The sequence below is a fragment of the Takifugu flavidus genome, chromosome 8, assembly GCF_003711565.1.
Source record: "Takifugu flavidus isolate HTHZ2018 chromosome 8, ASM371156v2, whole genome shotgun sequence".
In the NCBI taxonomy this organism is placed as follows: Eukaryota; Metazoa; Chordata; class Actinopteri; order Tetraodontiformes; family Tetraodontidae; genus Takifugu; species Takifugu flavidus.
In genome coordinates this window covers 12,146,339-12,171,947 of record NC_079527.1, presented here as the reverse complement: position 1 = coordinate 12,171,947, position 25,609 = coordinate 12,146,339, and the positions used below count along the sequence as shown (strand labels likewise).

The following is a 25,609-nucleotide window of genomic DNA, read 5'->3' as shown; positions in this document are numbered from 1 at the left end:
AGCGACCCGCCGCGCCCCCTCTGTCCTATAGAGTCAGGCGTGTCCACATATATAATGAGCGACCCCTCGCGCCCCCTCTGTCCTATAGAGTCAGGCGTGTCCACATATATAATGAGCGACCCGCCGCGCCCCCTCTGTCCTATAGAGTCAGGCGTGTCCACATATATAATGAGCGACCCGCCACGCCCCCTCTGTCGTATAGAGTCAGGCGTGTCCACATATATAATGAGCGACCCGCCGCGCCCCCTCTGTCCTATAGAGTCAGGCCTGTCCACATATATAATGAGCGACCCGCCACGCCCCCTCTGTCCTATAGAGTCAGGCGTGTCCACATATATAATGAGCAACCCCTCGCGCCCCCTCTGTTCTATAGAGTCAGGCCTGTCCACATATATAATGAGCGACCCCTCGCGCCCCCTCTGTCCTATAGAGTCAGGCGTGTCCACATATATAATGAGCGACCGCCGCGCCCCCTCTGTCCTATAGAGTCAGGCGTGTCCACATATATAATGAGCGACCCGCCGCGCCCCCTCTGTCCTATAGAGTCAGGCGTGTCCACATATATAATGAGCGACCCCTCGCGCCCCCTCTGTCCTATAGAATCAGGCATGTCCACATATATAATGAGCGACCCCTCGCGCCCCCTCTGTCCTATAGAGTCAGGCGTGTCCACATATATAATGAGCGACCCCTCGCGCCCCCTCTGTCCTATAGAGTCAGGCGTGTCCACATATATAATGAGCGACCCGCCGCGCCCCCTCTGTCCTATAGAGTCAGGCGTGTCCACATATATAATGAGCGACCCGCCACGCCCCCTCTGTCGTATAGAGTCAGGCGTGTCCACATATATAATGAGCGACCCCTCGCGCCCCCTCTGTCCTATAGAGTCAGGCCTGTCCACATATATAATGAGCGACCCGCCACGCCCCCTCTGTCCTATAGAGTCAGGCGTGTCCACATATATAATGAGCAACCCCTCGCGCCCCCTCTGTTCTATAGAGTCAGGCCTGTCCACATATATAATGAGCGACCCCTCGCGCCCCCTCTGTTCTATAGAGTCAGGCGTGTCCACATATATAATGAGCGACCCGCCGCGCCCCCTCTGTCCTATAGAGTCAGGCGTGTCCACATATATAATGAGCGACCCGCCGCGCCCCCTCTGTCCTATAGAGTCAGGCGTGTCCACATATATAATGAGCGACCCCTCGCGCCCCCTCTGTCCTATAGAATCAGGCATGTCCACATATATAATGAGCGACCTGCCGCGCCCCCTCTATCCTATAGGATCAGGCGTGTCCACATATATAATGAGCGACCTGCCGCGCCCCCTCTGTCGTATAGAGTCAGGCCTGTCCACATATATAATGAGCGACCCGCCGCGCCCCCTCTGTCCTATAGAGTCAGGCGTGTCCACATATATAATGAGCAACCCCTCGCGCCCCCTCTGTTCTATAGAGTCAGGCGTGTCCACATATATAATGAGCGACCCCTCGCGCCCCCTCTGTCCTATAGAGTCAGGTGTGTCCACATATATATGAGCGACCCGCCGCGCCCCCTCTGTCCTATAGAGTCAGGCGTGTCCACATATATAATGAGCGACCCCTCGCGCCCCCTCTGTCCTATAGAATCAGGCATGTCCACATATATAATGAGCGACCTGCCGCGCCCCCTCTATCCTATAGGATCAGGCGTGTCCACATATATAATGAGCGACCTGCCGCGCCCCCTCTATCCTATAGAATCAGGCGTGTCCACATATATAATGAGCTGGGAGTCTCTCCGCAGCAGCAGCAGAGAATCCCGTTGTCATTAGAATTTAAAGCTCCAAACTCTCACTGTTCTTTATGAATAAAGGCAGGTTGAGGGACGCCTGATTTATGGAGGAGCTTCCTGTCCTGCTTTCACTCGGCTGCTGCTGAGCATCATTTTTTCCCGCTTTATTTACACTGATTGGAAATGGCTAAAATTCTGCTCAAGAGAAGTTTCTCTTCCAGTAGGACAGCTTGACACGTCTCCTGTAGGTTAATCTTCAATAGTGCAGCTCGGCTCCTGCACAGCGGCGCAGGTAAGCCGCTAATATAATGTTAGCGCCGCACCGGTTATTCAGCGAAACGGCTCCCGGGGGAGCGACGAGCGGGAGACGGAATGAGGAATAAGAAGAGGGGGGAAAAAAGGGGGAAGCGTGCTCTGCATCTCAGCACGTCCCTTTGTTTTATTTCAGGGGGTTTTGCACGCGTTAAAAAATAACAGAGAAAAGCACACGTGGTTAATCCAAAGACGATCCTGGGGGGGCAGCGGAGAGGGAATAACACGCTAAGGGAGAGATGGAATGCTTTTGAATTAAGTCCCAAACAGGTGGTTGTTCGCAGATCCAACGTCGGATTAAACATCTCAAAAGTAAACGCCTGAAGGTGCCACGAGACAAAAACGAGGGCGAAACATTTAAGACCACTTTGATTGATCAAAGCTCTCAGTCAGAACCGCGCATGTAGCATGTGTCATGCTGGGGGGGTGGGGGGGGGGGCTGCTGAGACTTTTGTTAAAGCAAGAAAGTAACGCAGCTCCAAATATAATTAGCCGGTAAAGCCAAGACAGCAGCTGTGAATAATTCAAGATGGCAGTTTATGCAAATGGTCCAAATCTGGGACGTGGTGCGGGAGGTGTGAGCTTTTTACTGCTGACAGGATGAAAGCGAGCCGAGCGCTATAGGATGTGTACGGTCTGTTCGCGGCCAAAAACACTGCCAGCGTCACTCCATTAATTCCGCGTTTCGCCGGGATGGACTGTGGATCTTTTTTTACGGGGATTTGGCTCAAGAGCGCCCAGCGACACCAATGATTTGTTCTAATGATGCATTCAAAGGGCCAAGAAAGCCTTTTTTGGGGGGGCAGCTTGAGGTCCTGCGATCACCAGCAGCCGTTACGGCTGCATATATCTCAGTGAAATGGAGGATGTCTGTCAGGAACGCTGAGGTTGTGTCCTCGTTTAGCTCCCCGAGCAGGCGGCTACAAGGTTTCCTTACAGAAAAAACAGAACAAAAAAAGAAAAGGTTCTTAGAACCAAGCAGCCCAGAGCCTCCGGTCTGCTCTGAGGTGAGCCCTGGTCACCTTGGAAACCAACGCGAGCACCTGCTCCTCTTCCTGCGGGGCCTTACGGGAGGAAGAAGTTTTACTTCTGCTTACTTTCCCAGACTCTGCTACCTCTCTAATTAGGCTCCAATTACGCAGGTTTAATATGCATTATTACACGCAGTCCTCGCCACACATCACCAGCCGCTGAATTAATTAGCTGATGTTTAGCTGTGCTCAGAGCGCTGATGGAGTGAAATTCAAAACAGGAGTCCAAGTGCGTGGAACTTCCACGTGCGCGCCAGCTGAATCCAGCGTTTCTGGTGGTTTAGGCGCGAGGCCGGACAGAACCGGAGTCTCTCGCGTGCTGTGGTCGAATCCCCGCAGCAACGGCAACCGTTAGCTTTAGCGGACGTTGAAGGGAGCATCGATCAGCATGAATCAGGGCGTAATCTCCCGATCTTTCCTCTGGTCTTCCTGGCGGATGTTTCGGGTGTTTTCTCAGGTTGGCATCCTCCGCGTCTTCTCTCTGGCGTGTCAGCAGAACGCCGCCACAGCCATCGATACCCACAAATCCCTGATGGTTGAATATGGATAAAAGATAAGGTTAGCAACAACTTTTGCCTGGAAACAGGGCGGCGTTGAGCCGCAGGGCTTAAAAATCCAAAGATCTTCAGAAAACTGTTGATTAATCCCCCCCCCCCCCAGTTTATCGATAGTTCGGAGAGTTCAGGTGTGGACATAAAGGTCAAGGTCAGGGTCAACCTGCTCTTTTCTCCCAGGCTGCCATGTTTTCGCTCCGTCCCGCCCACCTGGGAACGCTCCACGCTCACCACAGGGAGACGCCTTGTTTCCCCGCTTGGATTTGCTTCTCTGTGGGTATCAGAGGAAACGGGAACGCAGTGACAGAGTGAGCAAACCCTGGACACGGGATTCGAACTGGCACACGCGGGCTGCCTGGCTCTGGAAGAGCGGGTGCAGCTCTGTTGGATCCCGGGGACGGCGAGACAGCCATAAATCACGTGGCTCCCTCCTGGAAACGCCTCACTTTTACCCATATTTCACCTCTGCGTCGCTGTTCCGTCCCTGTTTGATTTATAACAGCTTTATAAGCGCGTTTAATCGGAACGAGCGACACAAAACGATCAATTCCGTCTCCCGGCTGCTGCCGTCAGACGCTTCCTGGTTGCAGGATTTACGTGCACGTGTCTCCCGTCTCGGTAAACACGCGCTTCCCCGAGGTTCCCAAAGTTCTGCAGCGGGTGTGCTCAGATCTGAGCGTTGACCCGGTCCGCGGGGGGGCCCGGAGGAGCTGCGGGCCGACTCACGCTGGGAGCCTGAGATGAGACGTGCGGCTTTAAAGAGGAGGAAAATCTTTACCATAACGCAGTTATTGATTTTAAACGTGTCGCTACTGGCTTTGCTAAACAAACGCCGGGTTTGAGGCGCTGAGTCACAGCGACTTGGTTTGGCACAATAAAGGAACAAGTGAGCGAGATGAACCAGTCGGGGGCGACCTGTCGGACCTGATTGGGTTTTCCCGCTAAATTGCCCAGAGGAGGGGGGGGGGGCGGCGGCCGGCGGGGGACTAATCCGGTCCGAGCCGATTTAAACGGTGCGCCTGATTAACCGCGGCTGACGAGCTTTGATTGGGAGGCGTCCATTAGCTTTTCCGTACCACTGGCCCGTCTCAGAAAGCCAACTTTTCCCAAACATCGCAGCCGTTCTCCGAAACAACGGGGAGGGGGGGTCGGAGGGGGGCGGGAGAGAGATAAAAGAGGCTGGAGGGTCCGGCTCGTGTGACGCTCTGTTCATCTCCGTTTATGATCGATCTGAGGGGTTAAAACGACTGGAAAAATGGCTGCTTTCCCACAGAGGTCAAAGGTCACAGTGATGCGGAACCTCCCCGGACTTATTTAGATGCCCGAGGAGTGAAAGGCTGTTGGAAAAAGAGCGGCTAAGCTAACTCCCAACTCCCTCTCATGATTTTGATTAGATTAATTGTGCAGATCTGTTGTAGCTACACGTGCGTGTGTGTGTGTGTGTGTTGTGTGTGTGTGTGTGTGTGTGTGTGTGTGTGTGTGTGTGTGTGTGTGAGTGTTTGCCCTCACTAAAGGGGGCAGGTTTTTAATGAATAATTTAAAAAAGAAGTTCGCTTAATGAGGCAAATTTATGTTCATCTGAGTCACCTTTAATTAGCTCATCCCTCAGTCCACTAATTTAGCCTCCATTAAGGGGTCACACGCTGACCCCAGTGGTGACCTCTGCTGACACCCAGCAGCCCTCTCCTCCCGCAGCCGCCTGCTGTCTGTCCTCTGCCTTGGTTTTTTTATGACATTTCTCTTTTTCACCCTTTTCTGATCATTTAAATGGACAAAAATGTAAATAATTAGGAAATGCAAGTTCAGGATCCAATGATCAATATTTAATACATAAATCCCTTGTTTCTTAAAGGTGTTTTGATAATTACCGAAGTATGAATAATTCAGTGTATTTTAATTGTTGTTTAACGTGTAGATTAGAATAATGTAGTCAAGGCTTTGGGTTAGAATATGTTTTTTCTTATTTGAATAATTAATTAAACTTGCTAAGATGGAAATGCTTGAGATCAAAACAATGCTAAAGGAAGCTAACCGTGTGTTAGCCGGTAGCACCGATACTTTCATCTTCCTTAAGTTATACTGATTCAGGGGTGCTGCAGGATTTAAGGTCCAAAGATGACATGGTAAGGACACTTTCTTCACCTGGGCCTGTCGGCACCAATGAATGAATGAACATCCAGGACTTTGGTGGGAATTCTCTCGCTTCAGTCACGTCTCTGACTGGCGTGGAGACGGAAAACTAAAGACGGGGGAGTCTCGCCGGATTGAGTCTTACACCGCGTGTCGCTCCCCGAGACGATATCTCCGTGTGCCGCTCCAATTCATGTCTTCCTCCAGCTGGATTTGCAGGAAGATTTCACAGTGTGGCATCTGTTAAAAAAGGAGCTGCGGCATCGGAGTGAGAGCGGGATGTGATGAGACGTCGGCTGCAGCTGCCCAGAAGAGAGTTGTGGCGAGGTCGTCGTTTCCTAAAACATGCTAATCTTGATAGCTGCTCATTGTCTTCACTGCTGGATCCCAGCACGTGCGCTCGGTGCTGGGGAAAAGGGTGTTCCAGTAAAGGAAGGGGCGGGTTTATGGCTGCGGGTGGAACCCTGCACGGTCTGCATCACCATTGCGTTGCCGGGGAAGGGTCAGAGGTCACGCGTGGGGCTGACTTTGATGCGGAATGTTGCGCGTCAGCTCCGAGGAGAGGAATAACGTCCTTCACCCAGCAGCAGAGTTCTTAGCTCTTGTTTGGTTTAATGGTTTTAAAACCAAATGCAGTTGGCTAACTTTGGCTAAGGGAGCCGAAATCTGTATAGATTTACATCCCTGGAATGTCATATCTGATTTAAAGCAGTTTAACATCCAAGCTAGCTTCCACCCGTTAGCTCGTGGGGGAATTCTTATCGAAGAATATCTGCTTGATGCTGACGGGTTTTCCACGCAGAGTCCTGGATCGGCGACGCACCTCTGGCCTGTTGTCTTTAAACGTTCCACCAAACTCTTCTGAATCTTTCTATTGTAATTAGCTCCCCCGCGCCGCGGCGGCGCTCAGGTATTCAACACCGCGGCGTCCTAATCGTGTCTCTTTACAGTAATCCAGCCGGTCTAGAGGAGGATTAACCACATCCGGAGCTTCCACGCCTCCAACCAACCGACGCCAGTTGTTTGGCAGCTTATCCTGGTTTAGTTGCTCGTTCCGCGTTCAGACGAGTCCGCGGGCGCGCCAGGGTGTGAAGCCCCGCCCCCTGGAGCAGGGCCCGCGGGTCGCCGCAGCAAAGGGAATAGTTCACCCCTCGTCAGAGGCGGGTGGAGAGCGGAGCGCACGTGCACGTGCACGTGACATTCATGACAGCGATTTCTGAGCTACAAGTGACGTTTTCTTAATCCAGGGGAAGTAGACACACACACACTCACACACACACACAAACACACACACACACACACACTCACTCACACACACACACACACACACTCACTCTCTCCCACACACACACACACACCACACACACACTCACTCACTCACACACTTACACACACAAACACACACACACTTACACACACACAGACCTTTACAATGGTTTGCTGAAGCTGATGTATTTTTTTTTGACATTTTCCTACACATACATTTAAGTCATCTTTTCCCATCATGTTGAAACTGAACACAGACCCACACACACCCTACACACAGACCCACACACACACCCCTACACACAGACCCACACACACCCTACACACAGACCCACACACACCCCTACACACAGACACACACACACCCCTACACACAGATACACACAGACACACACTTTTTGCTTCATCTCCTCCCTGCTCTCACTTCCCCGGAGGGTTCAGTTTAGATGAAATGTCACTTTTAATGGAAATGGGAAATGGAATAACAAAAGGAATGTTTTCTCCTATTGCGTCTGGGTGAAGAGGGAGGAGGCGTTCCCGCCAGACGGCAGCACGCCGCTCCCGGCTCCTGCGCCGCGTGGCGTCCACTCCTGCCCGGGGTGGAGCACGTTGCCTTTATAGCCGTCATTAGAGCGAGCGGAGGCCATTCCTTTGAGGGGCACTAAATTATGGAGAAATGGAGAGAAAGGTTAAAGTTTTTCCCAGAACACAGTTGGCTCCGCCCAACCACGGCGCCGGGCAGCGGAGAGCGCCGCCGTGTTTGAAGGTGAAAGATCAAGGATTGAGAGCGCTCCGGCGGCGTGTCAGTCCTCACAGATCAGTCGTGATAGCGCGACGGGGGCCCTCCGGCCCGATAAGGGGGTCCAATCTCCCCCGTGCCGGTGTTATCGCCCCGCACACATCGCCACTCTTCAGAAGAACGCCGTATCGCCGCATCTTCAGAAACACGCTCTCCTTCAAGAGCGGATATCTCAGGAAGCAGCATTATCATCGTTCCCCCGCTCATCATCGGCGGAGACTGAAGGGTGGTGGCGGGGGGGGGGGGGGGGGGGGGGGGTACAGCGCCGCTCCTCGCTATGATGATTCCTCTAATTAAAGTCCATTTATTTGCCCGTTTTCAAGTCAATCACTTGACTCAGCCGTCTCATCTCTGTATTATCGGGGCAGCTGGTGCCGCGGCGTCGCTCAGGGTGTGTTTGTGTGTTTTGTTTTTGCTCCATTAACTCTGTTTTCCCGTCTTTAGCTCTGTTTGGATTGGTGTCGTGGCCCCCAAAGCCCTCGCCGCATTAAACCGGACCCGCTTTCCCTCCCCCATCGACTCCCCTCTGCCCCGCTTTGCTCTTCTTTCCCTCCCATCTTGTCTAAATTTATCTGCGTGTTTGTTTAAAAGAAGCAACGCTGCTTTGATTTCAGTTCAAAAAACCAACAAAAAAAACAGGAATTCCAGCTCCTGCGGATCCTTGTTTCCCAGGCGGGTTTGATGGAAACAGGAATGATGGATTTGGAAATCCATGTGAGATTGTTGTCTCTTGTCTTCCCTCTCCTTTGTTCATCTTTCCGTTGGGCTCGATGGTTTACGCCGAGCCACTCCCTGCTCTGGCCGGACGGCGTCCTCGGAGCTTCCCTCTCCACTCCGACCTCCTCCTTCTGTTTATTCCAGCTTTCAATTTCTAATTTCCTGCAGCCGCTTCCACAGAAACACACACAGCCGGCGACTGGGGCGCCTGCAGATCCGCGCGTGTGTGTTTTTCCTGTCTGTCCCTGTTTTGTTTTTCATCGCTCGCCGTCACCGCAGAGATTTGGCAGGAATCCCCCAGTCATCACCAGTCAGGCTGTCCCAGTGCCGCCCAAGGTGACTGTATTTAGAACGCTCCTCTGGAGATGGAGAGCACCTGCTGCCTCTACACACACGCACACACACACACACACACACACACACACACACACACACACGTGTGCCGCCTGTTCCCTGTCACAGTAAACTTGCTCCTACATTTATGTGCAAAGCGGTTTCTAAGCAGTTTAGCGAGGCGTCCACGGAGGTCCGGCTCAGATATCATCCGGCTCTTTGTTCCGTCCCTCTCGCTCGACCACTTTGAGCGGCCTCGGTTTTCATCTGCGCGCACTCTGCAGTTCATTGATAAGGCCGATGCGGCTATGATAACCAGTTTATAGAACATTGATTTGCTATCGAGTCTGTTTGTGGCCAGACGGCGCCCAGCAGGTGGCCTCGAGGCCTAATCAATTTATCAGGGACTTTAATCGACGAGGACCTTTGCAATGAAGACAGACGGCGTGTCCTCGGCTAATTCAATAGAGCCAGACTCTGTGTGTGTGTGTGTGTCTGTGTGTGTGTGTGTGTGTGTGTGTGTGTGTGTGTGTGTGTGTGTGTGTGTGTTCGACTAAAGTGGCTCTTTTTCTTGTGCGTCCCTATTTTTCCTTTCATACGTCTCCCTGGGCTGCAGGAAACTGCATATTCACACTCATTCAACGGAGGGCGGCAGCGCTCGACCTCTTCACAATCTCTCCCCCCCCCCCCCCTTCCTTCCCTCCCACCCCCTCTCCCTCTTCACCCCCACCGTCGCCCTCCATATCTTGTGTAGGTGAAGATGAGTTATATTGGTCACAGCGATGCCGCTGATAGATGAAGGTGAACCCGACTCTGGTCGGCACCGGGAGACCGTAGAGGACGCCGAGGCTCCATCCATCCTCCGAGCCACCTACCTACAGCTGAGCTACGCCCAAGCGTTCCCCTCGCAGCCCTCTCGGTAATCTGTCCCAAATCATGTGCGAGCGACCTCAGAAGACTCGTCCCTCGTTCACTTTCACTCGCCGGTTAATTGAATGCCGCCGCCGGTGTTGGGGAGTTTCATCTGGTCACGGTTTAAAGGACGCCGCTCCCTCTGCTGCTGTCGGCGGCCCGCTTCTCTGCCACGCCCTCTCCTTTATGGGCCGCCCGATAGCGGCGGATGGTGAGCGGGGCCCACGGGAGCGCCGGGAGTCCACGTCCTTATCCTGCGCACCCACGTGTGGCCCTCTCTCGTTGGCTATCGGCAGGGAATTACACGCACCTTAAGTCCATTAGCACTTCAAAAGGAAGTGGCGGCGGGAAGTGGAGTGGAGTCCTCCCATTAGTGCCCCGCGGCATGCTGTTTTCCCCCTCACACTCCCGGGGAATAATTGATAATGGCAATTTCATTAGGTGGGGAAGAGGCAGCATATAGGTCACATGGGGGCGGGTCACGGGAGGTCCTGCACGTTAATATCAATGTTTCGTAGCGAGTTCAGCGGGTGGGGTTGTAAATCTGTTCAAACCTGAGCAAGTGTGTGGGAAAAATCCACTCTGGGATTTATTGCTTCCCTTGCAAAAGCTGCAGATTACAGTTATTTATTGCTGTGCACGCTGGGGTTTTTCCGACTCGCGAGCCGACTGCGTTTTTCCGACACCTGCACTTTTGATGCCGAAAAGCCGCCTGATTTCGCTCCTGCCTGCAAATATTTTACTGCCAGCATCCGTCAGGATGTTTCCATGTAAATGAGCGGCGGGATCTGAGAGTTATCGCCGCCGCCGCGGCCGCCGCCTCACCTCGCCTCGGGATCCGTCGCCCCCCGCAAGAAAACTTCTGCCTCGGTCGCTATGGAAACGGGAACCAGGAAGTAGAACCCGAACCCGAAGTAGAAAGAGCAGCAGCGGGGACGCACGCAAAATTGAAATTTCTTTCAAGTGAAAAGAAAAGAAATAGAAAAAGAGATGGAAAGATATGCTTGGTCGGACAAGCAATGCGATGCTTGACAGAGATGATTAAATTGGAACTGGCATCTCAGTGCTGTGTGTATCTGTGTGTGTGTATCTGTGTGTATCTGTGTGTGTGCGTGTTGGCATGAACGGCGCTCATGCTTCTGCATCGGAGTGTTGATATTCCGCGTGTCAGCGCAGAGATGGGAGCGACTTTGGATGCCACGACGCCATAAAACATTAAAATCTGGCACCAACTCGGCTCGGAAGGCAACGCGCCTGCTGACGCCACCGAAATCCCTCCGAAGAGGCAACTTTCATCCCTGTTTATCTTCATTTTTATCACTTGTGTGACGATCGGGGTTGTCTCTGGGTGCGACCCAAATCCTGGCAGGAAGAAACCTCGAGGAGAACCCGGCTCATATGAGGGGCCCTCCTGTTGGTGGCTGGGGTCAGAGTTGACGGTGCGATGGAGTCTTCACATAAAGACCAGGTCTGTGCGTGCAGCTCGGTTCCAACAGAAAGTGACACTTGAGGCGACTTTCCCCGCTGCTTGTCAGCCATCTTATTTCAGTGTTTAATGTGCGTGAAGACAGAAGCGGCGCCGGCGTCGCCGCTCTCTGCAGCACCTTAACAATGATGGAAAACACCTCTGTGCGTCTAACCCTGGCTGGCCGACTCGCTCTTATATCCGTCATGAGTCGGGCGGGGAGGGGGAGCTCACGTGAATTCAAGGGAGAAAATTCCCAGCCTGGGCTGTAAACTTGCCACCGCCTGGGTGTGGATTTTGCCGCGGGGCTGTCAGAAAGTTGATTACCTCGGCAACGATTTTCTGACAGTGGCTGATCTGCTGCAGGTTAATGGATTATTGATAACTGGGCTGCGTGTTTGCATGTGTTGATGGATGGTTGGTGCAGACCAGCCACATGGATTTTTCCAGTCATCACTGGTGTAAGTGCTGAAAATAATAATGATTTTAATTGGGAGAAAATCCGATTTTTTGACTTTGCTTTTCTTTAAAAGATTGAACCTTTTCTTCTCTATATTGGCCATCATGTTATAGTATAAAATAAAACGTTTGGTCTCTAATGATTGATATTAGCACGTTATCCTAATCAAACCAGTAGCTCTTATTGCCTTATTGCTCCTCACATCCCGGTATTGTCCTGCCGTCCATCAGCGATGCTCCAAACAGGGTCTCGGTTCTGTTTTGCTTCAGAGGGAGATAAGTGGCGCATGGCTGCCGTCACACTTTGGATTTGGCCCCATGTGCTTGGAAACGCGGGTCTGGTTGCCTTGTTGTCATCCTGGGCCGTCGAATCGCAGGCTTGTATCCAGACGCTGGACGTCTGGGAGAAGAAGGATGGATTCATTCAGGCACAAATGAAAGAAGACAAGCAGGCAGATCCATCTGCAGCGGGACGTCTGTCAGAATTCATTTCCCACTTCATTCCCAAAGCCTTTGTTCAAAATTCCATATTAAAAATATTGGGTGAAACTGCACCAACGAGGTGCCACGACTCCCCAATCCGGCCCGCTGTTCAGACTCGCCGCTGAATCCAGCACCTCCGTCTCCTCCATTTTGGCTTCCACATTGCAGGTTGTGAGCACTCTGCTCAGGGGACTGTGTGTTCCACTTGTGCAAAGCCCATTCCGGTAATGGAACTGCCTCTTCGTCCCTCTCCAAAATGAGGCATCAGCATCTTAAGGCTGGCCAGCGGGGCTCATCCCGAAAGCTTCAGGCAGGAGATGCTTTTCCTCTCCGCGGGCCGAGCGTCCCTGCTGGTAATCATCCCGCAGGCCTCCACGCGACGGTTCAGTGGGTAATAGGTGACGTTGTTCCTCCTTCCTGGGCGTGAGCGGGATTAGCGACAGCCCGCAGGGGGCGGAAGTGTGGAGGAAGCCGATGCCCCCAAAAAAACGCTAACAGCCTCGTACATTTCTGCAAAAACGGGGAGAAAGACTCGTGGTTCCTGGTTCCACAGCCTTTAGAACAACAGCAGAACTCTGCCCGCGTTCCTTTGTGCGCGGTGAGGGCAGAGTTTGGGGGAGCTGATTAAATCTGCTTTTGTTTCCTCCTGCTAATTGTCTGTGTAATTCATTCTCCCCGGCACCCGTCGCTCTCCGTATGTAGGTGTTGTGCTGAGAACATCAGCATTATCCAGTCATTATGCGCCGTTTTCTTTCTTCTTATTTGCAGAATCAAAGGTCGGCGTTGGCATTTGGTCTTTTGAGCTCCCTCCAACAGGCAGTATTTGTTCGATGTCACATCTCTGCACCGCCGGTTCCCCTGGGGGGCCTTCGGTGGCAGCTCTTTAATAAAGAGCGAGGCTCCAGGAGTGTTAGTTATGTCTCAGCCGAGGACAGCGGCCGTTGGGACGTGCGCGGTCCGCTCCGTGCGCTCGGTGGGGGCGGAGCACTGATGGATCGGGCAGGAGTGTCTGCAGGTTGATGGCAGGTCCAGAGCAGCCCGAGGAGCTGGTTTTAATCAGATTAGCCTCCTCATTACCCTCCATCCTGCTCCCAAAAGCTTCACACCAAAGATTTTACCAGGACATTAAATAAAGAGCATTGTTGCCACCAAGAGGTGCACTGTTACAAATTACAGCCAACAAGGCTTTTGTGATGTTTTTTTGTGAGGCTTTGTTGAACTGTCTTTTAAATTTGAGCCCCTCACACTGCAGGTTTTTCTCCATTTCTCGTCCTTAAGTCACTCAAACGCTCCCTCGAGTTTATCAGGAGTAGAAAATCAAACGTTGGGCTAATTATGTTGCTGCTTTTGCCAGACAGTTAATGAAACAAAGCGTGTTTGCAGAGGGTAAATGCCAGGCCGGACCACGCCGTTTGCTCTCCTTCCCAAGTCACGTCGGCTCACGTGAGTTTCTGCGAGATCTCGTGCTGAGTCGCCTCTATAAATACCACTAACGTGCGGTTTTACTGTCTCGTACGATCCGTCTTCACGTCGGTGGTCTTCCCAGCCCGGGGTGACATCGTCGCAGCGTGACGGAACGTAGCAGCTCGCGTATTCACCGGAAGTTCTGGCCCCCTGAAAGGATTTATAAAAATAGGAACTTGAACGGCGCCGAGTCCTCCCTGAGCGGCGAGTCCTCTTTTTCCTCTTCTGGCGGATACCACAGGGACGCTCACGAGTGATGAGTCTTTCAGCCAATCAGCGGTGTTCTGTGTCTGGCTCCGCCCACAGAGGCGTTGTTCGGTTCCCCTCCCAGCCGGCGTTCCGTGCCGAACCGAGCCGAACCCGTCCCGCTCGCTGGAAAAGCAGCTTATCTCCTCCGCCGCCTCGTAATCGACCCAGGATAGATTTAAAAGTTGTTTTTACACTTTCATAAATAGCGTGAACGATGCGCCGTGGCGAACGTGTAATCCATACTCTCTACACACGCTAAGCACGCTGTATAAATCTGAATTATTACCGCCTCTTCAGACCCGCACGGTGTTTTCTTGTGTGGGGTTTGTAGAAACGCGCTCCGTTTTCCAGCCGTATATCCAGTTTTTCTCCCCTGTCCTGTCTTGTTTTTTTTTTTTTTTTTAGAAATACCTCCACGTTTTTGTTGTGAGCACCGTAAGAGGGGCTAATTGCTATTCCAGCAACCTTGTTAATGACAGCGATGTGAGAGCTTTCAGCTTCCGAATTGACTTTCTGCACTGCCATTTTAGTTTGCACAACTGCCATTTGCTTAAAAGCCTTGCCTGTGTGATCCCGGACAAGCTGGCGTGGGTTATTATGTTCATAGCAGGTTTAATGCTGTGAATAAAAAAAAAGAGAAAAGAGGCTCCACAGGGCAGATTTTTCAAGTGTGATTTGGCACCGGAGCAGAGAATATTATTTTTTTGAACAGTGCAGGTGTTTCTGTCTAAACAGGCTGAAGCTCTGTTTGAAGAGCTTTCTGTTTATTCCTCCATCTCTGTTTAATGCATTTGAAGGCATCACGGAGCCAGTTTGGGACTGTTTTCGCCAGGTAGCGCAGCGTCAAACTGGGTGATGTGACAGAACTCGCACAGGTGACGCCGTTTCCCCGCCTCCGACGAGCTGAGACGTAAATCCAATTAGTGCAGACATCCCATAATCGCTGCATAATTAATGCCACAATCAGGGATGACGCTCTCAGGACGCAGCATGTGGCCGCGGTGGCCACCACGACCTCCAGGAATTGCTGGTAGAGCATCCAGAAATTAGTCAGCAGGCGACGATAATTAAGGTCACGGAAGTCGTCAGATGCGTCACATGTTAAGATGATGTAACCCGAGAATCCGTGCAGCTGTTTTTACTGCCAGCGGATGGATGCGAAAGACACGACGCGGTTTTAAGTGGATTAATATTCCTGGGGTCAAAGGTCAATGTCGCCGTGACATCACAGTGTTCTGTGTAGGGCCGTTATTCATCTCCATAATTGACAAATCCAAGAAGAGACTGTGTGTTTTCACCCTCGGGCACTGTGTGTGTGTGTGTGTGTGTGTGTGTGTGTGTGTGTGTGTGTGTGTGTGTGTGCGCCCCCCCATCTCATCAGATTACGTGATGTGACGTGATGGTGCATTTAATCCGTTCTGTTCCTCCCTCTGTTCTCTTTTCCTTTGAGGCGTTTGCAAACCTGGACTCAAAACGAGTCGGATTACCGAATTGTGCCCAAAGTGCAGCAGTTGAGCTGAAATAGCTTCGGCTTTGACCCCCTGACCCCTGAGCGGTGCTGTGAGATTGATCTGAACGGCCCTCCGCTGCGCCGTTTCTCCTTCCTGCAGCCGTCAGGAACAGAAAAGAGCGACCGTAGACGTGCGAACCGTAAATACGTTCTCCATTTTCCTCTCACGTCTGGAAAATAAAAGACTTTTTGTTCTTTTCTCCTGCTGTAGCCCACTTTAGCAGCAGGAATGTGCTTGAAAACAGAATCGTGTGTGTGTGTGTGTGTGTGTGACTGACAGCGGTGCCTTTTGGGCGTGACAGTGTGACAGAGTGTGCTAATCCCTCGGTCCGTCCTGCATCCCCACATGTCCCACTCTTCTCTCACTTCATCCTCAGCTCGGTATTTATCTTACTTTTCATTCCACTGAGCAAATACGTCTTGCTTGTCTCAGCTCAGCCTGTCTGTTTTCCTCAAAGTGTTACATCGCTGTCGGCCATCTCGCGCTAATCCCTCTCACTCATTGCTCGTCAGCATCGGGGTGCCACATGTTTCCATCACTGATACAGTAGGTGGTCCCAATAAAGCCGCAGCTTCGCTCTTTTGTCCATCGGCAACAGAATGTTGGTCCTGATATATTATATACTGATATATTTTCATGCCCTAAAATTAGTTTCTAGTCCCCGTGACCTCATCAGTGTCTGCATTTCCACTAATCGCCTGGCAGCGTAACCACGGGCGTAGCAATGACATGTAATGTGAGACAAGTAAATGATGCCAGGGGTAAATTTAATAACGGACGTCCAGAGTTTGAATCGTCTCCACAAATGATGGAATAACTGTGTAAACAGACGTTCTGGTGGTTCTGTTCTGCTTCCCCTCTGCTGTCGTGGTTCCCTGACTGGCTGAGCGGTCATCACTGAGTCCTGATCTAACCGGTGCTGGTGATGAGCTCAGGCTTCCATCTGGGTGTTTCCTTACTGACCTCTGGAGTCGTCCACGAGTGGAAGCTCAGGTTGAAAATCACGACGCTAACGCCGACGCGAGCCTCCTCCCGTTAGCGGAGCTGTCCGTGGTGCTGAATTAAACATGCCCGCATATCTGTCAGGCCTGTCCGTCACAGGTTTTTATGACCTTTTCATGTACAAGCAGCAGAGAAAAGGCTGTCTGAGTGTTACCTGTGCACTGTTGTGCAGGTAAACTGGGGCAAAACCACCTTCTGAGCAGCAGAACATCTCCAGCCTTTTTCTCGCTGAGCGAGTTGATATTTGACTCCATCCTGTCTGTCAGCCTGCACGCTGAAAACGAGCTGTAAGTGAAATCAGCGCCCTCCCGTTAAATTATTCACCAGAGTCATGTGAATTATTTCTGAAAATATTTAAGGACGCTGCTCCTCTAACCCTCCCTCGTACGCCTCTGTACGCCTCACAGCGCGCTTTATTTAGCCTTTTGTCTCTTTAGCAACATCAAAAAAGCCTCTTATTTTAACAGGGTGTTCATTTTCAGTGTTTAACACAAAGTTCACGCTGTCCTGAAGCTAATTATTATATCTGTTTTGATTGAGCACATAGGTAATGGATGCACGTCGTAGCCCGAGGCTTCGGCAATTATTACCAGCCTACTCGCATAATACTCATAGTCCTCCTTAAATGTGCACCGATGGTTTAACTCTGTGTGTGTGTGTGTGTGTGTGGGGGGGGGGGGGGTTGGGTGAAAGCGTGAGCGACAAACCATTACCTCAAAAAGAGTGTTGCGTGTTGCATTTGATTCCGAGATGACTGCAACCAGCATCATTTACTGCAGCTATAAAATGGGGTTTACAAAATGGAGACGCGGCAGTCTCGAACCTGCACGCATCACCTGTCGACGTTTCTGCTCCCCCTCTTATGTTTATGGCCTCGCAACGCAATAACGAGGTGGCGTTTAAGCGCTCGCAGCTGTCTGCCACCAACCGGAGCCTGTTTTCCCGCTCCGCTCAAGTACTTCCAGCCTTTTCTCAACCTTTAAAAGTCCAAAATTATGTCCTGCGATTCCCAATTTGGATGGAAATAATAATCTAAACCGTCCATACAGCCCCTGTCAGATGCTGCTCATTCAAATTAATCAGCACTCTGATTGACTGCAAGTGTGTGTGTGTGTGACGTAAGTGCAGTATGGATCGTATGTGTACATCTGTGCAGAGCCCAATTCAATCAAGCTCTTTACTGAATAAGGGAGCATACGTATTCTGATTATGTTTGCTAATGAATGCATCGAATTATCAATATTTGAGGATTTTTGGAATTATTGATCATGAAGAGGGGATTATCATATCTTACTTCTGGCAAAGTGGCTTGTTCAGCCACTGGGTCCAGGTCTTCCTGGTGACAATGGTCCCTTTGCCAGTAGTATAATATAGTCAGAGTCAGATGTCGCTCCCATAGAGCATCTGTGGGACACTCTGAACCATCAACCTCAAAAAGATGGAATTCCTGGATGTCGGCTTACATCATGTCGCTACCACAGCGCACCTTCGGGGGTCCAGAACAGTCCAGGTCCAGGTCTGGACGATGATAATGCTCTACCTGATTTGTGTTTTACCTGTTAGAAGGGAGAGACTCTTGTCCCCAACATATCTTTGACGGAGGACAGATGATTTGCCGAAGCCGCAGCGAGGGGGCGGGCGCTCAGCAGCATTAGGTTGTCTACCTACATTATGAATAATCGCTATCCTCAACTCTAATGTCTTTTTGAACGGCGTAATCAGAGCTGACACGGCTTAGCTTTTCATCATGGCTGCCTCGCTTCCTCAGTCATGGAAAATAATAACGTTGCGTTTATAGTTTAACGTTATCAGACGACGTGTCAGCGCTTCCGATAACACGATGACAAGCTGACGATGAGGGATGATGCGGTAGATAATGGCTAAAAAAGAATAAATCTGTGGCTCGGGGGCTGTTTATGCTGCGATATTCCAGCCGTGGACGCTGAGCCGACAGCTTTTCCCCGTTTCTGCTGCAAAAAATGAAAAGAGTGTAATTGGAGGTGGGCGGGGCTTAGGTGGGATTAATTCTATCAGATTAGCCTGCATGAAAATAAATATTTAAAGAAAGACGCTGGGGGTGTCGTGAACATCTGCAGAAACAAAGATGGGTCAAGGGTAGGAGGAGGAACTAAAATAGAAAAAAATCTGCTGTTGGGCAGCTGTGGGCGGGCCGGGGGGGGGACACACCACTACATCCAGAGCCTGATCTGTGGGTGGCAGAGATGACTGATGGGGGACCACTCCAACTGAAGGTCATATCCGAAAAAAAACCCTGCCATTTTAGCCCGCCACTGTCACAGGGGAGGATAAATAAAGCCCGGGCTGTCGTATTTATTCACCGGGCTCTCTCTGCGGCGGCGGCGTCAATGACGGCGGGGAGAGGAGGGAAGATGGAGCGGGACATTAAAGATAGAAATACCGATAGATTCATTCATCTGAGTGGGGTTTATCTGATCAGGCTTTTCTCTTTAGTTGTCAGAACTCCGGTTTTACCAAGTCTGTCGCTGTTGCTGGCGGTTTTCCTCTTAACCGGACGCAATCAAAGCAGCGATGAGGCGGGCTGCGTTAGCATTTTAGCGATTAGCCTGAAGATCCAAATGATTTCCTCATGAGGCCAAGTGACAGCGGCCTGCAAAGCTCCGGCGTTCCTGCCAGGACACTTTCTGCCTGGCTGTGGAACCGGAGCCGGACGTTCAGATGCGGTTCTCGTCCCCAGGGCCAGGCAGAATTCCCGTGTCCAGACGGGTGACCTGGCTGCCCAGACTCAAATATCTGATCAAGGACCATCTGTCAGAGGGTTGGATTTCTGCGCCCTGGACCTCTTCAAGGGGAATCTAGTGGGACTGGGAGCCATTAATGGCTGTTAGGAGCATTCAGACCATCATTTGGATGCAGAACAACAAAGAAGTTTTTTATTATCATCGCAGGAACCCCATTCTCAGGCCCCGTTTCCTGCTGACATCCGAGGCCCGTTTACAGCAGCCCAATTATGACCTGTCTATCTCCATTTGGCTCGTAAAATGGCACAACCTGAGCGCAAATTAGCCTAAAAACTGGAAAGGGGACGCAATTACCCCTTCATTATTTAAAGGTGCGCTGGAAAAGAGGTCGATGCTGGTAGGAATTAATCCAGAGCGACATCTCTCATTAGTTTTAAAAGCCAGGTGGTCCGATCGGAGCGGAGCAATTTTAGTTCAGATTGACTTCTTTCAAGTCTTCTTCTCGCCTTCCTGCCATGAAGACACCATCCGAATTGAGAGTGTCCAGACAAGCTGGGTCTTAGCGCCCTGAAAGGGCCCGGCTCCCGGCGCCGTGTCGCCGCGCTTAGATAACGGCTGCTTAATGGGAAATGTGCCACATAAGAGCGATGCCACACTCGGTGTTTTCATTTGGCGGCGCTCGTGCGGTAATTAATTCAGCCGAACCTTTTGTGCTGGCAAAATAAATGCTTTCCCTTTTCATTAATAGACAACTCATTAGGACATAATGAGCGAGAAGGCAGCGCTCCCCGTGCTCGGCGTGCCTGAGCATGCGCCGCGCTCAGCTAATTAAACGTTAGCATTGTGTGGAGTCTTCCTGTTTCCTTCTGTGGAAGGAGCTCAGGCCGATGCTTTTAAGCCCTTAGCGTCACCAGTCGTGCTGCATGAGGCTTTCAGGTGCCGCAGGACAGAGCAGTTAATACACATGCGCGTGTTGAGGTGTGTAACAACCCCCCACACACACACAGATCACAAAAGTAAGATCACGTGGAAATGACTTGATCCATCTAAAACGAGGGTGGGATTAGGCCGGCGTGACCCTTCTATCGTCCAAGGTCGCCCGCTCTCGTGACCTTTGCGGTGTGTTGTTCTGCAAAGGTTGTTGGGTCCTTGCAGGTCCTGTTCATGATTGTGCCGATGCTCCTCCACCTGTGGCTCCTTCCTGCTCAGCTGCCTTCAATTATCCTCTCAGATCACGTGGGGCTTTTTCCGTGGTTTTTCTCCATTTTCATCCATTATTTCCCGACTGATGCTTCTGGCTCATCTATCCTGATCAATAATGATCAAACAGATCCTTTTGTCATTTAGCTACAAACATATAAGTGTTATTTCCATCAGGCATGATCCAGAATGATGTTTTCTACCTCACATGGCCACGCCCAATCTCCTCAACCCTGCTGGAAACATGGCCGTCCAGGTCAATGGTGGCAATTAACTAGTGATGGGACGATGATACCTCAAGGAGTGTACAGTCGGCACTGTATTGATACTGTGTTGGTCACCCACTAGTGACCCCTGCAGTAGTTATAAAATGATTGCAGGTAAAGGAATTCCTTGTTTGCTAAACTGAGTTGGTATGTAAAATATAGCAAATTTGAGTTACAATTTTTTACTTATGTACACACATTTTTTGTTAACTTAACTGTTAAATCATATCAAATAATACAAAAAAGTGATTAGTTTATGAATTTTTATTGGGGAACAAAAGTTTTTGGAGGCGATTTCTCCTCTTAGACACCAGCTCCCCAGCCTCAGAAAATACTCTTTCACACGGTGCAGATGACGATGGTGAGCAGAGAGTTTTAAGTGCAAGTGACGAGTATCTGCCAATTCTTCATTGCCATGCCGAGCTCTATAATGCCTCAGCATTGATGAAGTGCTCTTATTGATGTAAGAGAGCTCTGTGGAGCAGAGCCGACACTTCACCTACAATAACATAAAAAGTGAATTTATCTGAAAACAATTCAAACCTCTTACTAGAACAGAGTAAAAACTAAGGTGGCGCATTGCATTCACTTGTTAAAAAAATAGACACCCTATCTCATGATTTCGAGATCAGGATCTCGTTATTATGAGATAAAATGAATAAAGCAACTGTAAGGCTTTTTAACTATCATATGTATCACAGGTCATTCACTTGATAAAGTGAGTGCAATGCGCCACCGTTAAAAATTGTATACTACAGTAAACAATCCAAACGATACGATTCCTGTATCGGTCACGCGATTCTTTCTTAAAGCGATACACGCACCGATACGGGGTTTCACTCGGCACAGTGCTGACGCACCAGTGTCGCTCGTCCCATCACTACAATTAACCGGAGCCTCCATCACTCACTTAGTAGCTTCTTTAGTTCCTAACCTGGACTGATGGACTGTCACCGTCTCCCCGCCAGTGTGTAATTAACAAAACCGCTCCGGCGCTGGAATTTATCCCAATTAGATTCCAGGGATGATTTATCAATGGTGGTAAATCATTAGAGGACGCTGCGTTTGTTTCCGCTGTGGCGTAATTGAGTGAACCGCACACTTGATTACGGAAGCGCCGCGTCCGTGCAGCTCTTCTCCTCGTCTTCAGCCACCTACAGTCGGACGCAGCTGCCGTGGCGACGGCTGAGGAGCTGTTTCTGGCTCTAATCAGTAAACAAGGGTTAGCAGATATCCGGGTAACGTGTTGCTATACGTTAGATAGATGATAAAAAATGCATTAAGAAGTAAATCCTGAATCCTGATCTCGCTCCATGGATCCATCAGGGTCCATGAGAGTCCACGTTTTTGATCCCAGAACCCCTGAATGAAGCTAGGCTAAACGAAACAGCTATCCAGGAATCCAATGACCTCTGCTTTAATCACCCTGTTAAGGGGATCTGATGATCACATCAACTTTTATTGATTATTTTTTGACCGGAGACTCTTGGAAAAAGCCACTTCCCTGCTCCCAGCGCGTGAACGCGGCCCCCTGCTCCCGCCGCCTGCATATTCTATTCAGTGTATTAAAAATGCAGATAATTCCGGGTGACTTTATGGCCTCTGCGGATACCAGGAAGGTCTTAAATATGCTGAGAGTTTGTAAGCCTTTGGTGTGAAGGGCAGAATCCCGGATTTTCTCGGGGTGATGAGGTTGGCTGCGCCGCGCTGCCAGAGTGCCTGACTGGCTAATTATTTGAAGCCTCCTCTCTGATAAGGCCTGACACGCAGAAGCTTCTGGACAGTCACACAGCGGCCAATCAGACCGTGTAATAAGCAGAGAGCTAATATTTGCTCAAATCCACTGTAACACCTCACAAAACAAAAGTGCTGAAAACCCCGAAGCTGAGTCCAATCCCACGCCACGATAAACACCCACGCCGCCCCTCCCGCAGCGGACGCCATCTTTACTCTGGCAATTAGGCAGAGCTTCGGATTATCACTCCCCGGCACACAAATCCGTTCGGATTCAATTATTCCCGTCCCGCGTCTGCGGCCGTTTGGGCGCTCGGCCAGCGCAGAAACGTTCCGATGGATCCCGACTGCTGAAAGGACAAAGTAAAAGCAGGCAGGTTTGACGAGTCTATTAAATAAAAGTGACACCTCGGGAGCCGGCGGGCGGCGTCCTGGTAAATATTTCATGAGGACAATAAGCTGAATTCACCGGATTTTCCTCCTCCGCAAACACACCTGATGCACTCCACGTCGATAGTCCGCGAAAAACCAGAGGCGCTCCGTCCTTCCCTCCCAGCGCCGCGGTTTGATCCTGAACACGTGGACGGGGAGCCCCTCTCGGGGGCCGTGGGCCCGAGCAGAACTGGCTGAGAGGATCCGATTTGCTGGTGTTGCTCTGAAGGTTCAGCCCAGCCTCGTGGCTGAGAGCTCTGTTAAAAGACGGAGGGGCTTCCGGGGGTCTGGAGACCCTCGTCTTTGTACCCGACGTGCCTTTTTCCAGTGTTTTTCGCTCTGTGTTCACGTGCGCTGCAAAGCTTCATGAAATGGATCTTCCAGACGGGTCCCAGGTCTCCTCCTGGTTCACTTGTTTTGCTCCTGCTGCTGCATTTTATGCTCCTAATGCCTCTGCTTGTGTCCCCTCTCTCTCCACCCTGCAGGTTCTACCGTGTCATCGCAGAAAGGTAAGACAGAACACACAGACCCCCCCCCCCCCCACACACACACACACACACACACACACACACAGCTGTGCATGCCTGTGCATTTTCTGCTGCGTCTGCTTCCTGTTTCTGCTAATGAGGTGGGGGAAAAAAGCAACACCTTGTTGTTGATTTTGATTTGAAATTAAGTGGCTGCGTGTTTTCCTTTACAGAACAGTCTGTTTGATTACCGACTCAATCACTCACACCCACTGACACCTAGCTTAAACGATCCCGCTATCCTGCGCCGACAGACGGCCCACACGCCATGTTTATGCATCGCTTTCTTCCAGTCTGGCGTTAAGAATAATCACAGTTCCGATTAGACTCCTCCGCACTCTCCCGTCGATGCTAATTTGAGGCTGGAGGACGGGATTGTTCGCAGTCAAAATGCATTCTGGGAGGAGACTCAGCAAGGTGGAGGGGAGGGGGGGGTACGATGGCATCTGGAGGCTGTTTTGATCGTGTAAGATTACAGGAAACTGTCAGAGCAGCTCCGGGGCGGAGAGTCTCCTCCTAGTATTCCCAGTGCTCTACCTTCCTTGTTGGTGGCCGATGTTGTGACACGCTCTTGTGATTCAGTCAGCAGAAATATGCCCCCCCCCCGCCGCCGTCGCCGCCGCGGTTGTGCGAACCTATAGATTGTTTGTATTTGAGCTGGAACGGGGGACAGTGATCACGCCGCCTGATACGATCCGCCCCGCACGTTTAAACCACATCCCCGCTCCCGTCTGTCGCCGCGCGCCACTTCAGATGAAGCCACTCGTAGATACAGCGAGAGCGGCGCTGATAGCGCCGACCTATGACAGGTCACACACACTCGCACACACACACACACACACACACACAGCGCAGACATACATTACTCTGAACCCCGTGTGATGACTGTGCTGAGCGCCATTGTCAGACGGGCGATAAAGGTAAGTGATGTGGCTCAGCGGGGGCCTGATGAATGTGGGTGGAGCTCTGGGAGCCACGCGTGCAGGAGGGAGATGAAGAGGCCACGCAACCCTGACAGTAAACAAATGCCGGCCGTGCACGTCTGACACGCGGGCGCTGATGGTTCCCGTTTGTAATCTGCTCCTCCGGAGCGCTGCGGCGGTCCATAAACCGGGCGCGGGGCCTTGAGGGATAGAGGGATAATGGTAGAAAAGTGACGCGCTTGCACTGGGAACAGAAGCCCGCGGAGCGGCGTGAGGCCGCGTGACGTTTCCGCCCTCGCAGCCATTCAAGTGGCACAATGGCGCCGTATACAGGTGCATATGCATCCGTCAGAGCAGCAAGCTGTACACACGCTGCACGACTGCATTGTCATTTCTTCTTATTCTTCAGCCCCCCCCCACCCGTCCAACACGTGTCCACCCCCCCTTCTGCCGCCGCCCTCCTCCCTCTTGTATATATTGCACCTGTGCTGCATCAGCAGTCTCCTGGAGACATCTTTCTGCTTCCATCCCCAAAATGGCAGCCGTACATTTATCAGAAGGCCTGAATCAACGTCCCCGTCCCCAGAGGGGGAGGGGGGGGGGGGGGGGGGTTCGCTTGAGCCGTTCGCTGATGTATGGAGCGGAAGGAGGGGGGGGGGGTGTTCTGAGAACGCCGCAGTATCTGCATATCTCCTTTTCTCCTTTTGTTTGCACACTAGTGTCAGTTCAGCGCTAATTCTTGAGCACTCCCCAGCCCCACGCCGCAGCCCCACGCCCCAGCCCCACGCCCACGCCCACGCCGCAGCCCCACGCCCACGCCCCAGCCCCACGCGCAGCCCCACGCCCACGCCCCAGCCCCACGCCCATGCCCCAGCCCCACGCCCACGCCCCAGCCCCACGCCGCAGCCTCACGCCCCAGCCCCACGCCCACGCCCCAGCCCCACGCCCACGCCCCAGCCCCACGCCCACGCCCCAGCCCCACGCCGCAGCCCCACGCCCCAGCCCCACGCCCACACCCCACGCCCACGCCGCAGCCTCACGCCCCAGCCCCACGCCCACGCCGCAGCCTCACGCCCCAGCCCCACGCCGCAGCCTCACGCCCCAGCCTCACGCCCCAGCCCCACGCCGCAGCCTCACGCCCCAGCCTCACGCCCCAGCCCCACGCCCCAGCCCCACGCCCCAGCCCCACGCCGCAGCCCCACGCCCCAGCCTCACGCCCCAGCCCCACGCCGCAGCCCCACGCCCCAGCCTCACGCCCCAGCCCCACGCCGCAGCCTTACGCCCCAGCCCCACGCCCCAGCCTCACGCCCCAGCCCCACGCCGCAGCCTTACGCCCCAGCCCCACGC

General features: G+C 51.9%; 1 protein-coding gene across 1 annotated transcript in view; it reads left to right on the top strand.

Annotated features, from left to right (window-relative positions):
* Positions 1-25,609, top strand: part of LOC130529841 (cadherin-4-like) — a 132,159-nt gene that overhangs the window by 35,964 nt on the left and 70,586 nt on the right. Inside the window, exon 3 of the mRNA XM_057040462.1 lies at positions 23,298-23,321. Within this exon, the coding sequence (XP_056896442.1) occupies positions 23,298-23,321 (24 nt within the window). The remainder of the gene's footprint in view (positions 1-23,297; positions 23,322-25,609) is intronic.